The sequence below is a fragment of the Dromaius novaehollandiae genome, chromosome 1 (assembly GCF_036370855.1).
Source record: "Dromaius novaehollandiae isolate bDroNov1 chromosome 1, bDroNov1.hap1, whole genome shotgun sequence".
Classification (NCBI taxonomy): Eukaryota; Metazoa; Chordata; class Aves; order Casuariiformes; family Dromaiidae; genus Dromaius; species Dromaius novaehollandiae.
Window position 1 is genome coordinate 112489009 of NC_088098.1, and position 24806 is coordinate 112513814.

A 24806-nucleotide genomic window follows, 5' to 3' on the forward strand; every position below is an offset into this window, starting at 1 on the left:
CCAGGCTAGCCCCTCCCTGGCCATTGGAAGAGAAGGTGGGGAATAGTCTTCTATATCCCTTACAAAACTCACATATGGATAGCTGAAAGCCGCAGGCTCTGTGCAAGTAGATGTCCAGACACTTCGTAAGGGTCCATTTCTAAAGTAACTGAGGTGGTTCTTTCCTTATATAAATCCCTTTCACATGTAAACTCACCGAGGCTCTGCTCGAAACTATCAAAAAATAAAAGTTTTCCCTTTAAGATGATAAATGTTCTAAGAGAAAAATATCAGAAGGGCCAGAGACTGGCAGTGATGTCTTCACCCAATTTAATCACAGCTAATTATTTCCCAATTGTTAAGCTTGTAGTGTAGATGCAGTGTTTTTTCCTGGGACAGGACACCATTGAATTCACCAGACCAGTCTTAATACCAATATTAACTCCACTAATATGTTTTCATAAGGTATTATAGTAAGTATAATAATACTGTTAACAATATCAATAATAATATCTTAGAATTTTTTAAAGGAGGAAAATAAATAAACTCTTTTTTATTCTTTATGAAACTGTTGAATAGAATATTCATACGTTCATTCTAGGGCCCCGACCTTGAATGGCTCCCACAACCTAAGCTCTCAGTGGATTTTATTTAACAAAAATGAAAGCTGATAGACCCTTAATGTAAGGGACTAACATTGCTGCAGAACAAAATCATAAGTGTTCTTTAAAGTTTGTTTTCACAATAAAGTGCAAATTTACTGATTTCCCTGACCAATTTCTTCCAAAACTGTGTTAATAAAAATATCTGATGTAATATGTTGAACAGAGATTTTCTTCAGTGTTTCTGAAGAATAATATTTAAATGAATACTGGATAATTTGGAGTGAAGGGAACGTGAAAAGTTGCTAACCTTGGTGCTCAGAGCTTAAAATGATGGTATAATAAAACCAGAAATAAAACTGGTCACTTTCAGACAACCATTTCATTATGTTTGAGCATTAAAGGTCTAGCAGGTAACAGGAGAGGACAGAATGAACTGACTTTTCATTTAAAAACAAACTTAGAGTAGTGTAACTTTGTTGACCACAACCAAAGCATCTGCTACATGAGTAATGTCTCCTAGCACACACTACATTTAACTACATATTACACTTACTGCTAAGTAGATACTATGACTAGTGACTGGTAGTGCCATTTCTGACTGTGGCCCAGCTGTGCCAAGTACACAAAAGTAAAGATGTGGCAGAACAAAACGGCTCTGGCCAAGCAGAAGGTCACTGAGCTTCTGCTACTGCTTCTTGCTACTACAAGGTATATGACTGTCCAAAGAAGTGATTATGTCCATGGAGTGATCTTACAGTTTCTTTCAACCTTAGAAATGCGTAATGTCTGTTATATTTAATGGCGTATGTATGCCATTCAAAACCTTACTATTTTTAGTAGTTGCAGACATTAGTTTGCAAAATACTAGTCTTGCAAAATACATCCTCACAGTACTCTAGATTTGCATTCCTGCCAAGCCTATTAATATTCTTTAAAGTAATGTAAACTTTTTATACATAATCTGAGTTGGGACAGGTGGGGTGGAGTAAAAAGGACGGGTATCCATCATAAAGAAAGAGAAAACTACATAACAGTCAAATACTTAGGTCTCAGATGTCTTACCAATACCAAAAAGATTAAAGATGAGAAACCAAGTCTTATCCACAGCTATGACAAATGAATACAAATATCTTCATACAAACAAGCAATAGTGTTACTACAAAGATTTCCTTCACCTGCCAGAGAAAATATAGCATAGCCATTTCTGTCTCTGAATCACTCCTGGGTGGGAAGCTTGCTGCATCACAGTGTTCCAGTGAGACAGAAATGCTGTCTACATCCAGTTAGACATAGACATAACATGAGTTATCTTCTCATGGAAAAGATCTGCTAACACTGTATTGAGAAAAAAAAAAAAAAAGAAAAGAAAAACCAAACCTAAGAATACAACAGCAAAACCAACCCCAAATCCCTCAGAAACCATGGATTTGAAAGACCCTAATTTTCCTCCTCCACACTTCTACTTAATGGTTAAGAAGGCATGGACAAACTTTGCTCTTTTAACTCTAAGAAACTGAGCCCACAGGATTTTACTGGTATTTTATCTGTTTAAACATATAAGCATTCTAATACACTAAGATTAAATATCTGTTTATATCTTCCTGACAAATCAGATTGATAAATACAAATGACTGGATTTTAGGAAGAAAGCCACCCATTGGATTGTTGGATATAACTTCCTGAAAACATATCAGAAAGTATACTCACAATATTTAACTATGAATGTTGATGTTAAAAAACAGAAAATGAATTCATGTGAAATGTCAGCTTTGTTGCTGATGGGGCAGTGTATAAATGATACATCATTTCATTGCTGTGCCATTACTTTAGTTATTTATATAATTTTTAAGTCTTTTTTGAGGAAAGGAAAATAGTTTCAAAGTAATATATTTATTATTTATTTCCTTCACTTGCCAGTGAAAATATTGCGTAGTTATTTCTGTCACTGAATCACGCCACATCACAATGTTCCAGTGAGACAGGAAATTCTTTCTGTGTATTATTCATATTTATGTATAATTATGTATATTCATCTATCTTTCCATCCATCCATCTCTCCATGCACCCATCCATCCAAGTATACACACAGAACTCTGGCTTATTGCATAATAAACTTCTAAAGAAGAGTGCTATAATAAAATAACCCATACACTATAAAATGAACTTGATTGCACAAGAGGTAAAAGATTCACATGCTTTGAACAAAAAGGTTTTATAATTTTAAGAGTTCTGTAAAACAGACTAACAAAGCCTGAATTTCTGTTATATAATATGATTTAGAAAACATAGAAAGTGTAGAAAAATCACTTTCAAATTACATTTGAAAGGGTAAATACATCATATTTTCTTTGAAAATAAGTTAAGCAAAAAAATGAAAGCTTAAACAGTATTGTTAATCTCAAAGCAGTCCACAATTTATCACAGAGGTGGAAGGGAGAGAAAAAAGAGGAAGATGATAGTAGTAACCCCATTAAAAAATTCACCATATTATATTATGTTTTGCTCTTTGTTGTAACCGAACCCAAATAATCTGCCATAGGAAAGATCTTGCTCTTATTTTGGCAACAGGCATAGAGTTGCAAATGAAAGTGTACCACTGCATTGCTGACCAGTACATTATGCCAAGGCATGGTAACACTAAGCAAGTAACACTGATGTGCAATGTTTTACTCCCTTGTGGCATTTACTCATGCCATAGCATCATGCTGGACAATTGTCATTGGCCGTTTTTTTTAAGGACCCTGTCATGAACTACAATGATACTTTCTTAAGCTAGCTGGTTTCATGAACTGTTATTGAGGTGGTATGTTTTTTTTCCTAGTCTATTGATCAGATGCAAATCTTCTCCTTTAGAAGGGTAATTTGACTTTACAAACCATTAGTTGCTGCTCTTCTCAGAATTCCAATATTCAAAATAGTCTTTAACACTATTGTATATTATAGAATGTTAAATGAGTCAATTACATTTAAGTCATTAAAATTACAGTTAAGTCATTAAGCATGTTTTTCTGAGATTTATAGTGAAGTAAAATTAGCTAAGCATCAGCTCTTATAATACAAAGGCAGCCAGTAAGATCAGATGCAAAATACATTTATTTTTTAAGTATATGAATGTAATTTCAAGGTACCACACTGTACAAAATGAGGTTCTGACCCTATAATCATTTAAGAATATGCATAATTTTCCTCATACTAATTTATCTAAGACTAAGTGTGTGCAACTGTTTGCAGACTATTAGCTCAAATTAACTTCTTTGAAGACTTTTTGATTCTACTTTAATTCAAAAAATGACCCTTACAAGAATAAATACAGTTTTTAGCACTCTCTTCAACCTTTCAGTAATTCTGCTTAGCACCATGTCTAATTAATTAAATTTGAAACTGAGAAAATGACAATTTATATTGACTATTATTATGCTGAACATTTCAAAATTGTTTCTTAGGCTGCATACTGATTTCTCTTATTCTTCAAACATTGAGATATGATGTTATTATGCAACTATTAAACAATGTCACTTTTGCTCTGTGAACATATTAGAATTTTGAAAGTGGGAAAATATTAAATGGAAAAAATGGCTTTTATTCCTTTTTGTTCAGGTTGTATACATGCTTAACGCTCCAGACTGTTTATTTCCATTGATTTCCAAATGGTTCATTAGTAAACATCCTTTAACATCCTTGTCTGTGGTTTCCTTAAAAGCTTTAGAAAATATATTATTTGGCATGAATTTTATTAAAGAATTCTAATTTTCTTTCCTTTAAGATACTTTTTTTAATGGTCTTGGACTCGGTGCTGTCATTGGCCTTGGAGTGGCAGCCCTTTTGCTAATCCTTGTTGTGACTGATGTTAGCTGCTTCTTTGTACGACAATGCGGATTGCTAATGTGCATCACCAGGAGGATTTGTGGGAAAAAGAGTGGTTCAAGTGGAAAAAGTAAAGAACTGGAAGAAGGAAAGGCTGCTTACTTGTGAGTATTAAGCATGTATTTTGGAAACATTGAAAGGAAAATTTGGTTGTCCAGCTTGTATTAACTTCATGGCAGTTTTGCAGGGTGACAAAGGGATGCTTCATAAACTACTTCTGCTACTTGGAATAGTAGTTCAGAGTTCCCCTGAAATGTACAGGGGGGTGTGTGCCCGTGTGTGTGTGTGTGTGTGTGTGTGTGTGTGTGTGTGTTGCCTTAAAAGAAAGAGAGTAGGAGAAAAGAAAAAAGAAAAGCATCCACCTTAATTCACTTTAAGAGGCTCCATTTGTGCAACTTGGGCTACCCAGATAAAAAGTAAAATCAATCATAATTCAGTAATAGATACAGGAACATTTTCGGTCCATGAGAAATGGGTGACAGAGCATTTTAACTCCATTTATATCAATCTATCTTTGAGCTGCTAACACCCAATGTCAGCATATGATTGTGGCAATGCCAGTAAATTCGGCAGCAAAGCACAGTACGTTTTGTGGAAAATCTGTGAAAGAGCTTGTCTTCTTAAATACAGCTATTGCTTGAAAATCTTGTCTCTTACCCATGATGTTTTGGAATTACAAGTATTGCTGACTTTTAAAAATAGAAGTGCACAGAAGGATATGGCTGAAATTGCTGATAAGCATGATTATTCTTCATAGCAACGGTTAATGATTGCAAAAATCAGTGGGAAAGAACAATCATGATTCTAGCAAATATGCTTGCGTAGTGGCTACTTCATCAGAGAAATGGGAATGAACTGTTCATTTATGGGCAAGTATGTTGCCTTAAATGATAACAGAAGCTAGTGAGATCTCTGGCAAAACGGTTCAAGTACTGACTGCATAAAATAATAGTGTTTTAAAGAACAAATGTTTACAGGTTTTCAAAAGGTAAGATGGAGAGAGGATTGCATATGTTCCCTCATTTTAAACAGTTCCATTTTTTACTAAATATGGCAGCTTCACTTCCTCATTGTCCCCATCTAAAATACTTCTTATGAGGATGCTGCCATGTTAGTGAGAATGCTGCCTTTGCATGGCTTAAATAGCATTTACTGGTCCAGTTCCCAGGTGCCGTAGCTCTCCCTGCAGTCAGGCCTGTGCTTCAGTCTGCTGCAGCTTCCCAGGTGCCGTCCTTCCCCAGCCGTTTGTAGCACAGAGCAGTTTGCAGACCTCGTTCACAGCTGGGCCAGGCTTCCTTGTTGCCTCTAGCAGAGATGCAAAATTCTCTGTTTGGTTTTAGTTTTGGCTAGCATGATTGAAAGATGGCGTCTTCCTTAGGTCACTTTATTACATTTCCTGTTGAGTTCTCAAGAACCCTTTTTGAAACAGCTCCATAAAACAAAAACAATCATAAGCAGGCATGCAGTATTTACATCAAATAATGCTTCTGAATAAAAGAAGTTATGCTGTAAAATAGCTGTTTTGTAATTCTTCACAGCTTACAGTAAGAGGAAGAATAACACCAATTTCTCTGTCATGTTAAAGAAGCGTGTCCTGTTGAGTAGAATCAGCACTTGCAGCTCCTGGCTCCAGTTCACCTGTCCTTTCCTCCTGAACAGAGCACTTAAGCTTATGCTTTAATTTCACATTCAGGAAGTGACTAAGGACAAATTGGTGGTGTACAGACTCTTCTGAACAGGAAGGCCTTATGGAACTAAAGTTGCAAATATCACTTGTCAGCATTTTATACCTTGCTATCAACATCTGATGTACAAATGCCATCCTGTGCTCTCCCAGAGAAGCACAAAGCTGGTCATTTAACATTAATTTCTCTAAACACTTTTTCGCAAACAGGAGTACCTTCTTTAATTATGTTTCTTTCCTTGTGGGGGTGGTCTTCTATGAGTCATATATTCTGGGACCGTTCTTATTTTAGCCTAGCATAAATAAAAATAGCAGGACTGTCAGGCTAAAATTTCGAGACAATCTTAAACAGTCAAAATTTAAATTTGTTTCATGCCAACTGCCATTCACTAGAGGGCACTGACATTTCCCTCTTTTGTATGTGTCAGTTCACATTCTCTTTTTTTGTGAGTTTTTTGTTGCATTTGATTAGTAGGAAAAAACATAGTCATTATTTATGTACCATATGCAGTGACTGTTAATGCTATAATGCATGTAAAATACATACAGCACATTCCATGGCACAGAAGTGGCTTAGTGTGATTCCTACAAAGAATTTTCCCTCTGTGAAACTTTTAATCATTACACAGTTTGTATTTTCTCTACAATCAGTTGTTCACTCTGTGTGGATGCTGTTTGCTAATAATACCAGTTTTAGGCTTTTGGATATGTAATAATACGTGTTTATAGATAGGATTGCAGATGCACAGACTAAATAAAGTAGGATTTATAATTCCCTTCACCAGTCTTATTATGATCCGTAATCTTTTCACAGATATGAGGTAGTCATGACTCCAAATTATAACTATATGGCAATGTTATCAAACAACTAACTCCTAACTAGTAAAGCAAATGCTTCATTTATGTGCACCTTCTACAGAAATGAGCATTGTATTCATTTATATATGTCAAAGTGGAATTTTGTTTTCACAGGTAAATAAATACAAATCATGTAGAGCTTTTAAAAATAAGCAAAATCAGTTAGGTTTTTACCCATTAATCTTTCCCTAATCAACTTCTTGGGTATAAATTTATTTGTCCTACACTATCATTACTTCATAAAGATTTTGCTAGAGGATACTTACCAGAGGGTGGTAGGGTTTTCCAGACACTTTCTGAATAGATAGATTTTTGCAGTTGTAACAGACTGCCTAAGGATTATCCTCTGAGGAACAGCTTAAAAATATGAGATATGAATTAGACAAATGTTTGACTATATCTTCACTATGGCACATACCAATCTGACTGCTCTTTGGAGTGTCAAAGGTCTGGAAAAGTCTGTTAAATATAAAAGAGATTGTTAGTCTGGTTATCCTATGTTTTTGGATTGTAGCTGATAAAGTTCCAGGATACAATTCTCAATGTGATTTTGGGAAAAGGAAGGAAATATTTAAATGGCAAGAGGTTTTACTTTGCAAATATCAGAAGTATTTTGGATATCCTTTGATCTGCCTTTTGAGCCTAGAACTATATGCTAGTTATTGATTAATAGTAATATTGTTAATATTGCTGTAGAAGTAAACAGTACTTTTGTATCAAAGCCTAACATCCTGAATGCTGAACAAAAGCATGTGACAAGACTGTGCTCCATCTTCCTTATAATCCATTGGCCCATTGGCACGAAGGTCATATAGTGCTTTAAGTGTGAAAATAACATTTTTTCCTAAAATGGGGGAATTATGACATAAAAACAAAGATTTTCTTCTATCAATTTGAATAGAATGGTCTAGCTTCTTATTGCACAAGGGCTCTTTACCATATTCCGACAACTGGGGAGGAGAACAAAATATACAACACCTATACTAACATAAGGGCTCTTTTTGCGGCCAGAGAAATTCAGGCATAAATGGGAATCAGTTAACCTAGTTTGCTCTTTACGAGGCTAGCTTAGCAAAGTATAAATCTATTTCTGTCAAGAGGCTATCCTCTTAGTATTTAGTCATAAACAAAATGATCTTTTGAGATGCAAAACCATGCTGTTTATGGAATAGGTAAGCAGCCATGGATACTGGATACTTTGAAGACTTCAAGGAGTTGAGAACTCATTGTGTTAAACGTGTCTTAGTGCTGTTAATCACTGATAATTAGTTCTACCTTTTCTTTGACAGCTTTTGAAAGAAAGCCTCTTGGTAATTAACAAGGTGCAGTGTATGCAGTTAATGTAATGCTCGAGATTAAGATTTTTTTAATAATTTTTAGGAAAGATGGATCAAAAGAACCAATAGTGGAAATGAGAACAGAGGATGAAAGAATTACCAGTCATGAAGATGGGAGTCCAGTAAATGAGCCAAATGAAACAACTCCACTCACAGAACCTGAGTAAGTAGCCCAAAATTTCTCAGAGTTTACAAAAACTTTTGGCTCTGAAGACTTTCCTCTTTGGGGAAGGGAGAGCTATAAATAACACTGGCATGGGAATGATATGCTGCAACGATGCAGTTTATCAGTGTGATGTTTTATAATGATCATTCTAAATTATGGTACCCTGGGTCCACCTCGCTCTCTGCCCGCCCGGATTAGCCTCTGCATCCTGCACAAGACTGTGGCTGGCTGACACAGGCGGGTCAGAGCCCTGCTGGCTTCTGCAAGAGCCTCTGCAAGAGCCTCTGCAGCCACAGTGCCTCCAGACCTCCAGCTCTCCTAACCCTTCAACAGCAACTGAGCAAGAACATGCCGTTTTTTCAGTTAGATGCAGCTAATCTTTACCACCTCCCCTGGGGCCTACCCAGCAGTTAACTGCTCTGTGGTTATAACCTCCTGACTCTCAGGAATGGCCATAGATTGCATCACCCCCTGCTATGGAGCTCAGTGCTCCGGAAATCCAGCTCCTTGCAGGGTTGTCCCTTGCTGCTTTCATTCATGTAAGGTAGTGCTTGGCTGCTTATTTAAAGCCACATGGTAAAACTGGATTAATAGTGCTGAAGGCCAGCCACTTTTGTAAGTTGTTTCTATTCTCAGTCCCCCTTCCTATCTCTGCAAGGTGGTCTCGGTGCAGAAACCGTAGTAGTTCTCATGTGGAGCTGCCAGGCTGTGGTTGCCTTGCGAGTTACTGGGGCCCCAGCCTCTGGCTCTAAGGAGACGAATGCTGATGGTCAGATCCTCTCCTGAACTGTACTATTGCAGCCCCTGGAACAGATTAAACTGGACTGAATTGTTAGTATTCATACTTTGAATAGCATTTTTCCAAAATGGTGTAGAGGATATAGCACAATTCATGAGAAGTCACAAGCAAGCCTGGTGTTTTACTAAGCTCATGACTGCATTACTATCACAATGAGAGTTTCTAATGTGCATTTTTTCTTCTTCTGAAAATATAGTTCAAAGAGAAACTAATATTTCAACAAGGGTGATGACAGTACTGTTCCTTCTATTGAAAGCCCACCTAGCAGGGTGTTAAAGAAGATGAATTTATTGCTCAAGAGATTAATTCCTGAGTCTCAACAGTTAATTGATTTGAAATTATTAAAGAAAACTCTGAGTTGGCTTTGGTTTGAGCCGAAAGCTTTTCATGCTTTGTGAAAATTTCCTACTTAATGAGACCTTAAAGCTGTTAGGGCCATGAAGACACTTCTGTATTAAATAAGGTAAAGACCGAATCTCTCCTGTTGATTATTTGGTGAAATTACAGTTGTGTTTTTAAAAGGAAAGAAAGTTCTTATAGAAGTCTTCTCTTTCTGAGAATACAACAAACTCACCATCCTTGTCATCGCCTGGAACTGCAAATGTCAAAACCCTTAGTAAGAAAAAAAAGCTTGTGTTACTGGCTGCTATTGGCATTTGTAGTAAAATATTTGGGGGATCCAACTACAAATTATGCTATATACTTTTTTTAAAGAACATGTACCTGAAGACTTCAAACTTGAGTTAATAAAACAATTATGGGATTTGTTGAATGACTAGTGATATACCTGCTCTTAATATTCTTGTCCGTTGATGTGCAAATTTAATCTTCTGAAAAATGCCTAGATTTATATTGAGGGTCACTGTAGAGAACCCACAGTTATCTGAAGGGTCAGTTTATTAGAGGAATACAGTTGTAAACAACTTTCAGTGTAAACAGTTGAAGCACTTTTTTAAATTTATTTGAAAAATTCTGATGTTCTTATATTTGTTACAGCATAACTAGTACTACTTTTGAGTAGTAGAGATGTATACTGTAAAAAATGTTAATTGAATCTCAGCAGGTGGAATTAACCATGTGGCCATATTTATAAAGATAAAACATTATACAAAATCCAGTGGCTTTGGATACATTAGCTGCTAGGACACCAGGGCCAAGTTGTTTAATATCTTGAAGACTAATTGCAGTGCCAGATACTGCAAATACAAATGGGTTACATCCAGCATATAGGGCACAATATATGGAAAGATTAAGTTCAGCTCTTCCTGCCTGTCCCAGTCTTTAGAACAGCTGGCAGGAATGAAACATAAGAAAATTAAGATCAAGAATGTTTTACTATCTTACTGAGGGAAAAAAGAATGAGTCACTGGTGCCAGGAAAAATACCTAAATCATAGGAACAGCTGATAAGGAGTTTGATGGGTATTGTAGCCCTGGGAGAATAGGCTGCTAAAAGATATTAATAGTGATGACTATTTCCTTCTTGGCAATTTCTTCTCCCACAACCAGTGGGCAAAAGGCAGCAGTCCAAGGTACAGCTGGACCAAGGTCAGACAGGTTACCTACAGATTCAGGATAGTGTCACTTATGAAACCAAAGATGAATACAGAAAAGCCTCATGCAGTCAGGATATCTGAAGAGACGTGAGCACTGAGGGGACATAGAACGACCTTTACTCACTCAGGAGTCATTACAAATGAAGCAGAGAAGCAATACAAAATATGGGTGAGATGCCACTAGAGGAAAGAAGGAAGCAACAGGGTAGAACTAAGTCACTCAGCAGGAATAACAACACACAAGCACATTATCAACAACAGGTGCTATCAACCAGAAAGGCATACGCTGAGCAGAGCAACGATGACCAGCAGGGATCTGGGAGGGAAGAGCTTAGCCTGTAGGAGGAAAGAGTTTCAAGGACATTCCAGGCAGTCAGTGTTCATGTAAGGTGGGATTAATTTTGCCTAAGTTTTGCTGTCATAAACATATGCAGGGTAACCCTTTAGTCTAAGTTACGTGAAATCAACAGAGAGGCATGTCCCACGTATCCGAGGGAATTCATTTTAGGATAAGATACCTCATGTCTGTGAGATGCCTGTCTCTTCCTTAACTGCAGAATGAGCCTAGCTTAGTCTTTGTGCCTGACTTTCAGGCAGCCTTTCTTGCAGATTTTTACAATTGGACAAAGTAAATGCAGGCTCTGTGTTATTTTGAATAATATCAATTAATACTCAGAATTTTAAATGCAGTTAAGCATTTCTGTAAAATAATTAATCATGAGATGACATAGTCTTATAATAATGGAGTATTTTCATTATATTACCAAGCATACTATTCCTTAAAATATGTTTTACCTTTACTCAGATGAATCTTTTTAAAGTCAGGGATCCATTTACGGCAGCAGATCAGCACAAAGCACTTTTACCTGGTGATAATAATGGCAGGAAATCAATTGGTTAAATTGTGCATTTTTTGTGTTTCTGTAATGTGATTAAGATGCCACATGTGACATGGGATTATAACTGCATTCCTAATATTGTCTGATAGTATGGTGTTTCTAGCGTTGGTTGAGTTTTTCTTGGTTTTAATGAAACTGGGTCAATTTCTGTATAAAAATGGCTGGGAGGCATGTTGCTATAATACTGGCATTTGGTAGAGAAGTAAATATGCTACAGAAAGTTTTGTATGAGTACTATCAGCAGAATATCGCAGTTAGGGCCAAATGCTAGACTGAAGGAAGTCAATATTATTAATGATTGATAACAGCCAGTATCTGACTAAAGCAAAAGAACTTTATAGGGTTCAGCACTCTTTTTTTTTTCTGAAAAAAACTTTTATTTTGAAGTGGTTTAAGATTTGGAAGAATAACTGTTTGCCCCAGCTGAAAAATACAAAATTACTTCAAATAGGACAATTAAGTGCAGGAGCAGGAGTAATTAAAACATTTAAACTTAACAGAGTTAATTAAAAGACAAGAATGATTGAATCTGATAGAGATTAAATATGAATTAATATTTGAAAACAATTCAAGGGAGAGGAAAATTTCAAAAAAACAAAAATATTGTTAAAATGGCTAATGTCTGACAAACTGAACCAAAAATTCCACATTGTATCCAAAAAAGCCATGAGTTTGTTAAGACAGTAAGGTCAAAGAATAATGGACCAGATTTTTGATGAGGAAAACTTGTCGAACATTTGATTTGTTTGGTTGGTTTTTCTTGCTTGCAGTGAAAGTCACATTTGATGATTTTATCACACTGTTTGCATGAACTTGGAATTTAGTAATATCTAGTATGCTTATCATACATTGAAGGGTTCCAGGAAATTTATTTCAAATAATTTGAAATTATCTGTGACATGCTGCTAATCTATTTCTCCAAAAGCAATTTCTTTATGTTTCTGTACAATGTGTTCTATCAATTGCCTAATTATTACTTTGGTTAAATATTTCCTTCCCTTTCAGCCCCCTGTGTTCAGAAACTCACTGAATCACAGAATAGCAAAATGGTTGAGGTTGGAAGGGACCTCTAGAGAGCATCTAATCCAACCACCCTACTCAAGCAGGGTCACGTAAAACAGGTTGCTCAGGACCCTGTCCAAACAGGTTTTGAATATCTCCAAGACTGGAGACTCCACAACCTCTCAGAGCAACCTGTTCCAGTGCTCAGTCACCCTCACAGTAAAAAAGTTTTTCCTCATGTTCAGAGGGAACTTCCTGTGTTTCAGGTTGTGCCCATTGCCTCTCGTCCTGTCACTGGGCACCACTGAGAAGAGTTTGGCCCCATCCTCTTCACGCTCTCCATTTACTTACTTATACACGTTGATAAGATCCCCTCCTCAGTCTCCTCCAGGCTGAACAGGCCCAGCTCCCTCAGCCTTTCCTCATAGGAGAGATGTTCCAGTCCCGTCATCATCTTAGCAGCCCTACATTGGACTTGCTCCAGTAGCTCTGTATTTCTCTTGTACTGGGGAGCCCAGAACTGGACACAGTGCTCCAGATGTGGCCTCACCAGGGCTCAGTAGAGGGGGAGGATTATGTACCTTGACCTGCTGGCAGTGCTCTTCCTCATGCAGCCCAGGCTACTATTGGCCTTCTCTGCCACAAGGGCACATTGCTGGCTCATGGTCAACTTGGTGTCCAACAGGACACCCAGGTGCTTCTCCACAGAGCTGCTTTGCAGCAGGTCAGACACCAGCCTGTACTGGGGCATGGGGTTATTCCTCCCGAGGTGCAGGACCCTGCACTTGCCTTTGTTGAGCTTCACGAGGTTCCTCTCTGCCCATCTCTCCAGCCTGTTGAGGTCCCTCTGAATGGCAGCACAGCCCTCCCACTTTTGTATCATCAGCAAACTTGCTGAGGGTGCACTCTGTCCCTTCCTCTGGGTCACTGATGAACAGGTTGAAGAGTACTGGACTCAGTATTGGACCTCCCCCCCTCCACCGTTGGGGGACACCGCTGGCTACAGGCCTCCAACTAGACTTTGTGCCGCAAGTGACAGCCCTCTGAGCTCTGCCATTCAGCCAGTTCTCAGTCCACCTCCCTGTCCACTCATCCAGCCTGTACTTCCTGAGCTTGCCTATGAGGCTGTTATGGGAGACAGCATTGAAAGCCTTGCTGAAGTCAAGGCAGACAATGTCTACTGCTCTGCCCTCATCTACCCAGCTGGTCATCCCATCGTAGAAGGCTCTCAGGTTGGTTAAACATGATCTTCCCTCTGTGAATCCAGGAAATAGTATCCAGGATGATCTGCTCTCTCACCTTTCCAGGGACCGAGGTGAGGCTGACTCGCCTGTAGTTCCCTGGGTCCTCCTTCTTGCCCTTTTTGAAGACTGGAGTGATGCTTGCTTTCCTGCAGTCCTCAGGCACCTCTCCTGATCACCGTGACCTTTCAAAGATAATGGAGAATGGCCTGGCGATGACATGGGCCAGCTCCCTCAGCACTTGTGGGTGCATCCCATCAGGGCCCATGGACTTGTGGATGTTTGCCTAAGTGATCTCTAATTGGATCCTCCTCCAGCAAGGGAAATTCTTCCTTTCTCCCGACTTCCTGCCTGGTCTCCAGGGTCTGGGATTCCTGAAGGCTGGTCTTAGCAGTAAAGACTGAGGCAAGGAAGGCATTCAGTATCTCTGCCTTCTCTGTATCTTTTGCCTCATTCAGCAGCAGGCCTACGTTTCCCCTAGTCTTCCTTGTGTTACTGATGAACAAAAAAGAAGCTCTTCTTGCTGTCCTTGACATCGCTTGCCAGATATAGCTCCAGATGGGCCTTGGCCTTCCTAGCCCCATCCCTGCATACTTGAACAACATGCCTGTATTCTTCCCTGTTCTTCCCAGGTTACCTGTCCCTGCTTCCACCTTCTGTACACTTCTTTCTTCTGTTTCAGTTTTGCCTGGAGCTTCTTGTTCATCCATGCGCATCTCCTGCCCCCTTTGCTTGACTTCTTGCTCACTGGGGTGCACTGCTCTTGAGGAGGATCCTTGAATATTAACCAGCTGTCTTGGACCCCTCTCCCTTCTAGGACTCTCTCCCAGGGGATTCTTCCAAGCAGGTCCCTGAAGAGCCCAAAGTCTGCTCTCCTCAAGTCCAGAGTTGTGACCCTACTTTTTGCCCTGCTCCCTCCCCTCAGGATCCTGAGCTCCACCATCCTATGGTCACTGCAGCCAAGGTTGCCCCCAACACCTCAACCTTCACATCTCCAATCAGCCCTTCTCTGTTTATGAGCACTGTTTATAAGTGTATAAGTTTATAACATGAGGTCCATCAAAGCACCTCTTCTCATTGGCTCCTCTACCACCTTTGTCAGGAAGTAGTCATTGATGCTGTTCAGGAACCTCCTGGATTGCTTGTGCCCTGCTGTGCTGTCCCTTCAGCAGATATCAGGGTGGCTCAAGTCCCCCATGAGGACCAGGGCCTGTGAACATGAGGCTACTTCCAGATCTGTAGAAGGCTTCATCTACTACTTCCTCCTGATCCAGGTGGCCTGTAGCAGACACCCACAGCAGTGTCACCCATGTTAGTCTGCTCCTTAATCTTTACCCATTAGCTCTCTGCCAGCCCACCGTCCACCCCTAGGCAGAGCTCCATACATTCCAGCTGCTCTCTCACCTAAAGGGCAGCTCCCCCTCCTCACTGTCTTGGTCTGCCTTTCCTAGAGAGTCTGTATCCATCCATGGCAGCATTCCAGTCATGTGAGCTATCCCACCACATCTCTGCAATCGCAGTGAGCTCATAGCCCTGGGACTGCACACAAATCTCTAATTTTTCTGTGTATTTCCCATGCTGCATGCATTTGTGTACAGGCACTTCAGAGAGGCATCCAAGTGTGCTGATCTCCCAGAAGGGGTGCAAGAGGTTTCCCCATAGTGTTGTCTTGCACACAGCTGCTTCCCTGCATGCAAATGCTTGAGGTATCCTCAGTTACGCCCCATTTTTGTTGATTGCGTGGTCCCTATAACTCTCCTCTTCCCCAATCTTTCCTAGTTTAAAGCTCTCCTTACCAGGTTGGCTAGCCTGTTGGCAAAAAGACATTTGTTTCCCATTTAGTGAGGTGGATCCCATCGCTCCCAAGCAGATGTCAATCTTCAAACAGGTCCCATAGTCATAGAAACCTGCTGACACCAGCTGCGCAGTCAGTTTTTTATTTGCAGTATCCGTCTACTCCTCCTCACATCCTTCTCCCTCGCTGGTAGGATCAAGGAGAAAATCACCTGCCCCCCAACCCCAATACCTCCGACATCTGCTCCCAGAGCTCTGTAGTCACATTTGATGCCTTCCAAGCTGCCCTTGCCAGTATCATTGGTGCCCATGTGGAAGAGCAGCAGTGGGTAATAGTCAGAAGAGTGGACAAGTTTTGGCAGTCTCTCCACAACATCCTGGATCCAAGTCCCCAGCAAGCAGCAAACCTCTCTACACAAGAGGTCAGCTCGGCAGATGGTGCCTCTGTCCCCTGCAGCAGGGGGGGACTATCACTGCTATCATTCACTGCTTCCTTCAGGTGCTTCTGTGTGGCTCAGGCTCCATCTACCAGTTACTTCACTCGAAAGCACACCCAACTTCTCCTCAGCTTGGAGGGCAGTGAACCTGTTCAGTAGCTGCAAGCCTTCAGGTGGAGCAGGAGCCTTCCTCCTTGTGTGACAGGACATTAGCTTCCAGTCTTCATCTTCCTTGGAATTACCACTTACTATCCTGCAAGGCACAGGCTCCACCTGCATCTCCACTGATGTTGGTGACTGGGGCTCTTGAAGCTGTAGGGTCTCTGAGAAGATCCTGTCTACCTCTCACTCATCCTCTCTGATGCTGTGCAGCCTGCTGACTTCCTCCCATAACTCCCTGACCTGGTGATGCAACTCAGTAGCAACAGCACACTTTCTGCAGGGAAGGTGACTGTCAGCCCCAGCCTCATGGAGAGTCCCCAGGCCCTCCTGCAGCCTGGTCTTTTTTAATACCAGGTTAAGTGCTTTGCATTATTAGGCCTTTACCTAAAATGTATCTCAGGAGCCATGCTTCCTTTGCACCATTTTTTAATCCTCTTTTAAAAATAGATTTCCATTGATTCTTCTATTTCCATTAATTCAGCCATCATGTTGTGGGCTGAATTCTGTTTCCTTTAGCTTTGTCATGTGAAACAATTACTAGCAAACTCCCTCTGCGTTCAAAGCCAGACAGTTGATATATCCCACACATTTTATGGCAATAGAACAAGTTAGCCATCTCTATGTGTTTTTCAGATACAGTTTGTGCTCATTGTTTAACCTCTAAGATAAACAGCAACTTTCCTAGTTCATTTCAGCCAGCCTAAAATTTCATAAGACTGGGAATTTGGGTACTGCTTTGTTTTATTGATTGTTATTAAACGCTGTTTATACAAGACATTCCTAAGGGATTCTTCAGACAATTTTTGAACAGTATATTACTCCTTGGGACATCAAAGCAATCATAGTGACGGTTTTCTGAAAAATTTAACAGTTGTTAGGAATAAAAAAGGCATGTGTGTACTATTCCCCAGTTAAAAAACAGAAAGCAAACTCAAACTGGAATCAAGATTAACAGCTATTATGCCCAGGCGATGAACAAACTGTACATATTTTTGACAGCTATATTTTTGACAGGCATAGATTTCCTACTGGCAAAAGGAAATCTATGATTTTCAAGACCTTTTTTGGTGAGATCAGTGTGTTGTCTTTCCTTTAAAGTAAAAGTGAGGACTCTTTTGCCATTGGAATTAATGGTTGAAAGACCCAAAGGAATGTTTAGACCATTTCTGAAATTAAAATTCCATCTGAATTCATCTCCATCCATTTGCATAAGAATAGTTTTTATCACACAGTGAAATGTAAGTGGCCAACTTCTTACTGTGCTGTTCATTTGGAGGTTTCACCAAGTTAGTCTTAAAAGAGCTGTAAGACATTAAAACAGCTAGAATTTATGATCTAAAATAAATTCTAGAAGTTTCTAAAGAGGAAAATCATTTCTATTACCTCCTTTTGCCATAAAAACTTCTTTCCTTCAGCTACATTTTGGCATAATCTCCAATGAAAGATCTTATTCTTTCATATACAACTGCATTTACATTTAGGAACAGACATAGCAAAGAGTAAAATCTATATTCGGCAAAGGACTTAAGTGTTTCACTATATGCTAAGGAACACGTACCTCAGTACTGGCTTGGGTCAGGCCCTTACTCTGCTGTTTCTTTTGGCTTATTGAAGAAACTGCGTTTTGGGAAGCAGCAGTGTGCTTATTGTGCACCATTTAGCTTTGTCAGGCATAATAGAAATGGAAAGAAATTGTATATATTTCTTTAAAAATAAAAAGACTCAGTGCTCATAGTAAATGAATTGTACATTATTTTCAGTAAATTATGTTTTATTGTAAACACAGTGTATTTTATGAACAATATATATGTTGTAGGCTAAATTATGTATTATTTTTTGTAACTACCATGATTCCTCTTTTCTTCTGATAGGAAACTGCCACTAAAGGAGGAAAATGGAAAGGAAGCTTTAAATCCAGAAACCATAGAAATCAAAGTTGCTAATGACATCATCCAGTCAAAAGAAGATGATAGCAAAGCATAATAAGATAAACTACAGCTGTCTGAAAAATGTATCTGAATTGAAGTAACCCCGTGACCAAAACTTTACAGCTGACCTTAATTTCTTTGGAAACTTAAACTTGGAATAGTTAGTACATGTGTACATATGATGAAACTATTTCTGTCTACAGTTCCTTTCTATTTTTTGTTAATGGTTTTAGTATGTAGTTTTGCTGACACCAGTCCCATGGTATAAATTTGAAAAATCTGCAGAATAAGAACTGTAATATATTATATGACAAAGTATGTCTATTTAGAAGAATACTTTATGGAGCACCCCTAACCTCCACCAACACAATAGGTCTCTCCAGATCTTACAGTGCAAGCTACATACGTAAAGGAAAGTGCCATATACTGTTGTATTTATTTTCAGTTGTAACAAAGGAAAAGTTTAGTTTGCCTTTAAAAAAAAAGTCTCAGTATGCCATTTAAGACCTTAGAGCTGGCAAACACTCAGTAGTCATCCCAGCTGTGCTTATCACTTGAAACAAAACAAAAAAACTGTCTTCAACATAGAGCCAGCCTCACCCGCAGTCTCAGCTGGCTTCTTTACTATAGTAAAAGATTAATAACCATGATGTGCAGATTTAGAACAAAGTGACTAAATATTTTGTAGAACTATACTGGCCTCATCCTATCTATATGAGTGTTATTTTGAAAGGCCCCAGGATTTTCAGTGCCTCAGGTATTCTGTATTAATGTTTGGAAGGTCATGCATGAACTGAAATGTGGCAAATGTGTGAAAGGAAACTGATTTTTGATAATAACTTTTGGCTTCAAAGGAACCTTTACAATAAACAAACTGAAATTAGCTGCCCCAATGTATTTATACATATATGGTATTCATTCTTCTTTTAGTTCTAAGCATTTAGTCAAGGGATAAAACTGCATTTTAGTGTAATGGATACATTTTCACTCCAAATCATTACATGAAATATTAAAAGTTGTCCTAATTGAAGGAGCACTTGCTGCTTTATGATTTCATATCCTTTGTCTTAACAGAAAACACAAGAAAAGATGAAAAGAAGAACTTTGGCTAAATGATTAAGAACAGTTTTAAATGATTACTTACTAGCATCTAGTATTAGGCCAAATACATTTTTTTTCCTGCTAAGCATTCTTCAAGATAATCTTTTTTTCTTATTCTGGTTAACATACACTACTAGGAAAAATTTTCTCATTTATTATCATGGATTTTATGGTGTTACTAATTGGAGCAATATATTTTGTTTCCTTTCCAGCACAGTATATCCACATCTACCAAACTGTTCAAAGTGTTACATTGGCAGAAGTAGATAAACTCTGTAGGAAGCTAGATTATAAAATTCTACTTGTCAGGAGCAAATTGTACAACACCTTGTGAATTTTCTACATCAAAGTCATACCTGAGGTTTAAGTGTAACTTTACTCAGCAAATTACATCCCCTCCATGGTATGTCTAAATTTTTCTCATAGTCACAGTACTTAGACTGCCTGATTTCCCACAGAATGTCATCAACTTTTAGCTGATATTTTGTAGTTATGGCAAGTGATTGACTTTAGTCAGTAGAGCTAAAAAGTGAAATGTGAAAGAGTGTCCTTAAATTTGGGGAAAATGGCAGGTTCACCTTCTTGTTAACCCAAGCATTAGTGCATTAGTGCAGCTGAAGGAGCTGATGAGGACATACGGACCTGTCCTATTTTTAAGAACAAGTAATTTTATGTTTTCTCTTAAAGCTTTTCCTCACTTTGGGAAAAACCTACAGTGAACCTAATACTTGAGGCATAGCACTGGTGTGGCTAGGATAAGAGGCCAAGTTCCCATGAAACCAGAACCAAAGTGAAAAGTATGAGTCAGAGGAGATAGCAATGTAGGATGAAAATTATGAACAAGAATATTTTAAAGCTTCTGGAAAGAAGCCTCTTTAAATGCTAAGGCACTACTTCTGTATCAAAGAAAGATGAAATGTCCCTTTATGACCTTTCACCATTGCTGCCATGTACTGACCAGGGAGTATGACCAAGGGAGTAGCTGCTGGCCTGCTAGCTTTCTCGCCTATTTCTTTCTGGGTAAGCACGGAGTGAGCAGGACAGCCCCCTAATCTATAACTGAGAAGAACACTTGTCTCGTTTATATGTATGAATATACGTTCTTTCTAAAATATATATATAGGCAGCTGGGCTTTTTCTCTCTATCAAAATGCAAGGAAGGGATGCAGAAGATTAAAGCAATGGAGAATAATGTGATTGGTGTGCCTTGACCATCTGCACCCCACATCTTATCACACACTATTTTGACCAGGATGAGGATGAAGTAGGAAACTTCCTTTCCTCTTTTCCCTGCCATCACAAACTTAGGTGGTGCCAGGCATACTCACACAAGCAGAGCTTCGCTATGCAAATGATGCTTTCTCCGAAGCCAGCATGACCATTTACTCAATGAGATTCCTATACAAAGTGAGCAGAGCGGACAGTGTCTAGGTGCAGCTGTAACTACATTCCAAATCTTAGTATTTCTTCCTAAGACACACAAAAAAACTTGCATTGCCTAACAACTACTTTTTTTTTTTCTAGTATGGCTTTTAATTGCAACATGAAAACAAGTGTGAAGGGATTAGAAAATCTAAGATGTCTCTTCAGCACATTCATTAACATTATTTTGCTACTCTTTGCAAGCCAAATATATGGCAAAATTATGTCAATAATGGAAGCAAGAGCATTTCCCAGTATATTAGATTACAAATCAAAATCTAGTCCCAGAAGTATTTATTTTCTTCCTTCTATTCAGTCTCTTGCCAGTTGTGCAGTGTGAGGTCTGAAAATTAAATAGAGCTAAATTACTGATAGACTGTTCCAAGCATACTCTTTAATGTGTGGATTAATAGGTATCTCTTGTGCTTTGAATCTATGCTATGCAGGAGGAAGCTGAACTATAACTTTGAAAGACTGCTCAAAAACACTGATATTTGCAAATATTTCCAAATGAGGGACAGCGTGTAGTAAATTGTAAGATATATGTAGAACTGGAATAACATCATTTCTTTATTTTCTTTTCCTATTCTAGACTAAAAAGAAAAATCAGATATCTGTATAAATGTCACTTTTACTGTCTGAAAGTAATTTTAAGTGTTAGTATGAAATGTCAGAAGAGTTGACAGAATATAACTATTTGTAAGAGTAATCTGAATTGTTACACTAACCTACCCCAGGGAGGGGAGTGGGAGGGAGCCATTGAAATTATTGACAATATGGAATGTGGCAGTGACAATCTCTCTTCAACAAAAAATAAGGAGTAAAATTAAATAAAATGACTTAGAGCTTCTTGTTATTTTTTTAGTAGAAATGCATTCTGATTTACCACAACAGTAACAAAAAAATTAATTAGTGTTTTACAACTTAGTATACAAATGTATTATGGAGAGTTTTTTCTGGGTTTGTTTGTTTATTTGTTTGGTTTTTTTTGGCTTTTTAAAGTTTTTTTTGTGGTTGCAGAAATATTTACTATTCTGGTGATGCTAATGCCTAATGTGACAGAGTTTAATTTATTTAGGCCCTAGTCTTGCAAGAAAATTTGCATGGCTGAACCCACCACTCATATGGCATCCTATTGACATTGGTGGGGTCAATGTGAGCAGAAGGATGTACTTTCATAGAAGAGCTTGCAGGATTGGGCCTACTTTCTATCTCTTCATAGATATTTACAATGTAGTACACAGTGACAGTCATATACAAAGGCTGTATGACAACAGTACCTGGTATAATAAATTCCACTTGCTGTCTTCAGCCTCTACATTGATATTCATCCAAAAAAGTGGCTTTCTTTTTATGATGGTAATTACTTCGATTATTTATTTAAGTGCCAATCATCAAACTGTAGTATAATAATCATGCCATTTTTCTGTTTCCTAGACCAGATAATGAAAATGTATTTGTGCCTTTTGATAGCATGCCACTCTGCTTTATTAAAGAAAAGTCTTCAATAATTTGTCTACAAAGCCTGTTTAAAATATTTGAAAGCTTTACAATGACATACTTTTCTGCTCAAATATATAATACTCATCTGAAGTAAACTGGAGATAGTATTCTCAATTCACATAAATATTTTAAACACAAAATTTGCAAAAAGTTATTGAGATCACCATTCTAGTGAGGGTCATTGTGCGTATATTACTGCTGAAAAGATTCCAGTAGATGGAGCACATGGGGGGCATGTAGGGGTGTTTTGACCAATTTATCAAGTTGAAGAGTCAGATAGAAAGTCTTCTTAGTCCTACTTAGGCACTTAGACATTACAATCTTTTCTCAAACCTGAAAGATAATGTGGAACATCTTCCTACCATTTTACCTCAGGAGTAAAACAGTTGTTGATATTTGTTTCACAGTCACTCATGGCCTCACCATCTCTGTGTAAGCTGTCACAGAAGTAACATCTTTGTAGAGTATTTGTTATGTCTATGGTGTGATATTCACTCCTGATTAAAGGGCCTCCAAGAGAACATTTACTGAAAAAGCTCCAGGCCTCTAGTTTTGGGAACTGATCTATGGAGGGGTGCAGCAGACCCTGCAAGAAAGGCTGCAGTGGCTCCAGCTCTCACTGGGGGTTAAGATACAAAGTGATTTCAGTGGGGCGTAAATTTCGTCCATCCATTTCAATGAGGCTTCACATGTCCTCGCCCAATCGAATCACTTTTGAGAATCAGACTTTTAGGTTTAAGTGAAACCTAAGTGCCACATCAGGCTCCTGCTCACCTTTTGCTTAGGGAAGGATTTCCTATCAGGAGTTTTTACGGAGCAGAAAAAGTTGATAAAAATATCTGATCACAGTTTTATCCCATACATTAGTATATGTCCAGAAATACTATGAGAAGGAGTAAAATATCCCTCTAAATAGTTCATCGTGATTGCGTTTAGTTAAGGATAAAAATATTCTAAGAAGTATTGTTTCTTCTTAAATCACTTTATTTAACTTCAGATAATTCTGCTGCTCAATGCAAAGCTACCATGTTAAATCAATACAAGTTTTTTTTTTTTTTTTTAATAAATCTTAAAAAGAAAATCTATCACCTTTTTCAGATTTTTTAATGTCATTTCAGGGAGCACCCAGTCCCCTTGACAGCAGTTTTGTAGTGATGGGGGGAACCACTCACTAAATTTTAAGTGATCTTCAAGATTTCCACTGTACACATAAATGAGTTCTTATATAATTCTATTTGGGCCTGAGCCAAAAGGAAGTCTTTCTGTTACAAATTTGGCTTTGGATCAGGTTCTGAGAAATTGCCATTTACCAGGGTATCTTTCCTCTTAACAGGCATTGTGAGCCTCATGATGTTTGACTTTCAAACTTGAATATTGGCCATATTTAGCCCAGAGAAATGAAATAAATACTTACTGCCAAATTTGTATTGGCAGCTTTTAAGTCACAGGTGAGATCGGGAGTGGGCAAGATGACTGGATGCAGTGCTGACAAAATTAAGGAAAGCTGCAAAAAGAGAGAACAGGTGCAAAAACCTGAGCTGAGAGAGGGAGCAAAAACTGAGATTGTAGTTAGTGACAAGAAAAATGGGGAGCTAGTAAAGGAGAAGAGGCTACTAGAAGGTATTGCTAAAAAGCAGGGTACTATGTACTATGAAAACCAGAGAAGGGGTAACATTAGCCCTGCTGTATCCTTTAACTCTGCCATGTAAGTAGGCTATACTTTAAATCTAAAATATAGGGTTGGGGGAAGGGAAACAAACCTTCAGAGTCTCTATGGATCAGTGACAAACGTGTAAAGCAATCAGATCCCCCAGGAAGAAAATTTTATTGTTCACTGTGTAGAGTTCTCACTAAGACTATAAACAATTTGGACAAGATTAAAAAAAATAGCTTTCCGGCTACAATGAGCACTTGGTATGTATTTGTATGCTGTGTACAGTATAAGCTAAAGCATACCATATATTGTTTTTGTTATTCCACATGTTGTCAACAGCCCACTTGCGATATATACCACCTGAATTGTATATTGATAAGTTAGCTACCACTGGAGCTAGTTTGTTTATTGTTTCAAAATCTTATGTCACTATGAAATGCTGTATATATATATATCTCTAAACTGTAAAAAGAAGTAATATTGCAGATGCTGGTTTTGTATTTATGAAAGACATTGAAAGTATGGCTTAAAGTATATCAATTATTTGTCACTCTTCGCCATTTGTATATTAATAGTAAAGATACTTTTACTTTAATGAAGTGTTGTAGTTCACATTTATTTTTGCTAAGTGTCTTTCTGTCAAGAACGTCTGATTCATTAGGAGGCTTATTACCAAAAAGAAACCTAAATGATTTGTTCACCCCGTTATAGAAGTGCTGAATCTCCAAGAAATCCTGCAATTTGTTATTCTCTTTTTTGTGAAATACACCATTGTTATTAAAAATTACTATTGTCACATTTTGAGTCTCCAGCTGA

General features: G+C 38.3%; 1 protein-coding gene across 1 annotated transcript in view; it reads left to right on the forward strand.

Annotated features, from left to right (window-relative positions):
- The window catches only part of NCAM2 (neural cell adhesion molecule 2), a 321358-nt gene extending 296773 nt beyond the window's left edge, over positions 1-24585 (forward strand). Inside the window, exons 16-18 of the mRNA XM_026108971.2 lie at positions 4348-4552; positions 8371-8490; positions 18254-24585. Of these exons, the coding sequence (XP_025964756.1) occupies positions 4348-4552; positions 8371-8490; positions 18254-18365 (437 nt within the window). The 3' untranslated portion in view covers positions 18366-24585. The remainder of the gene's footprint in view (positions 1-4347; positions 4553-8370; positions 8491-18253) is intronic.
- Positions 24586-24806: the final 221 nt, after the last annotated feature.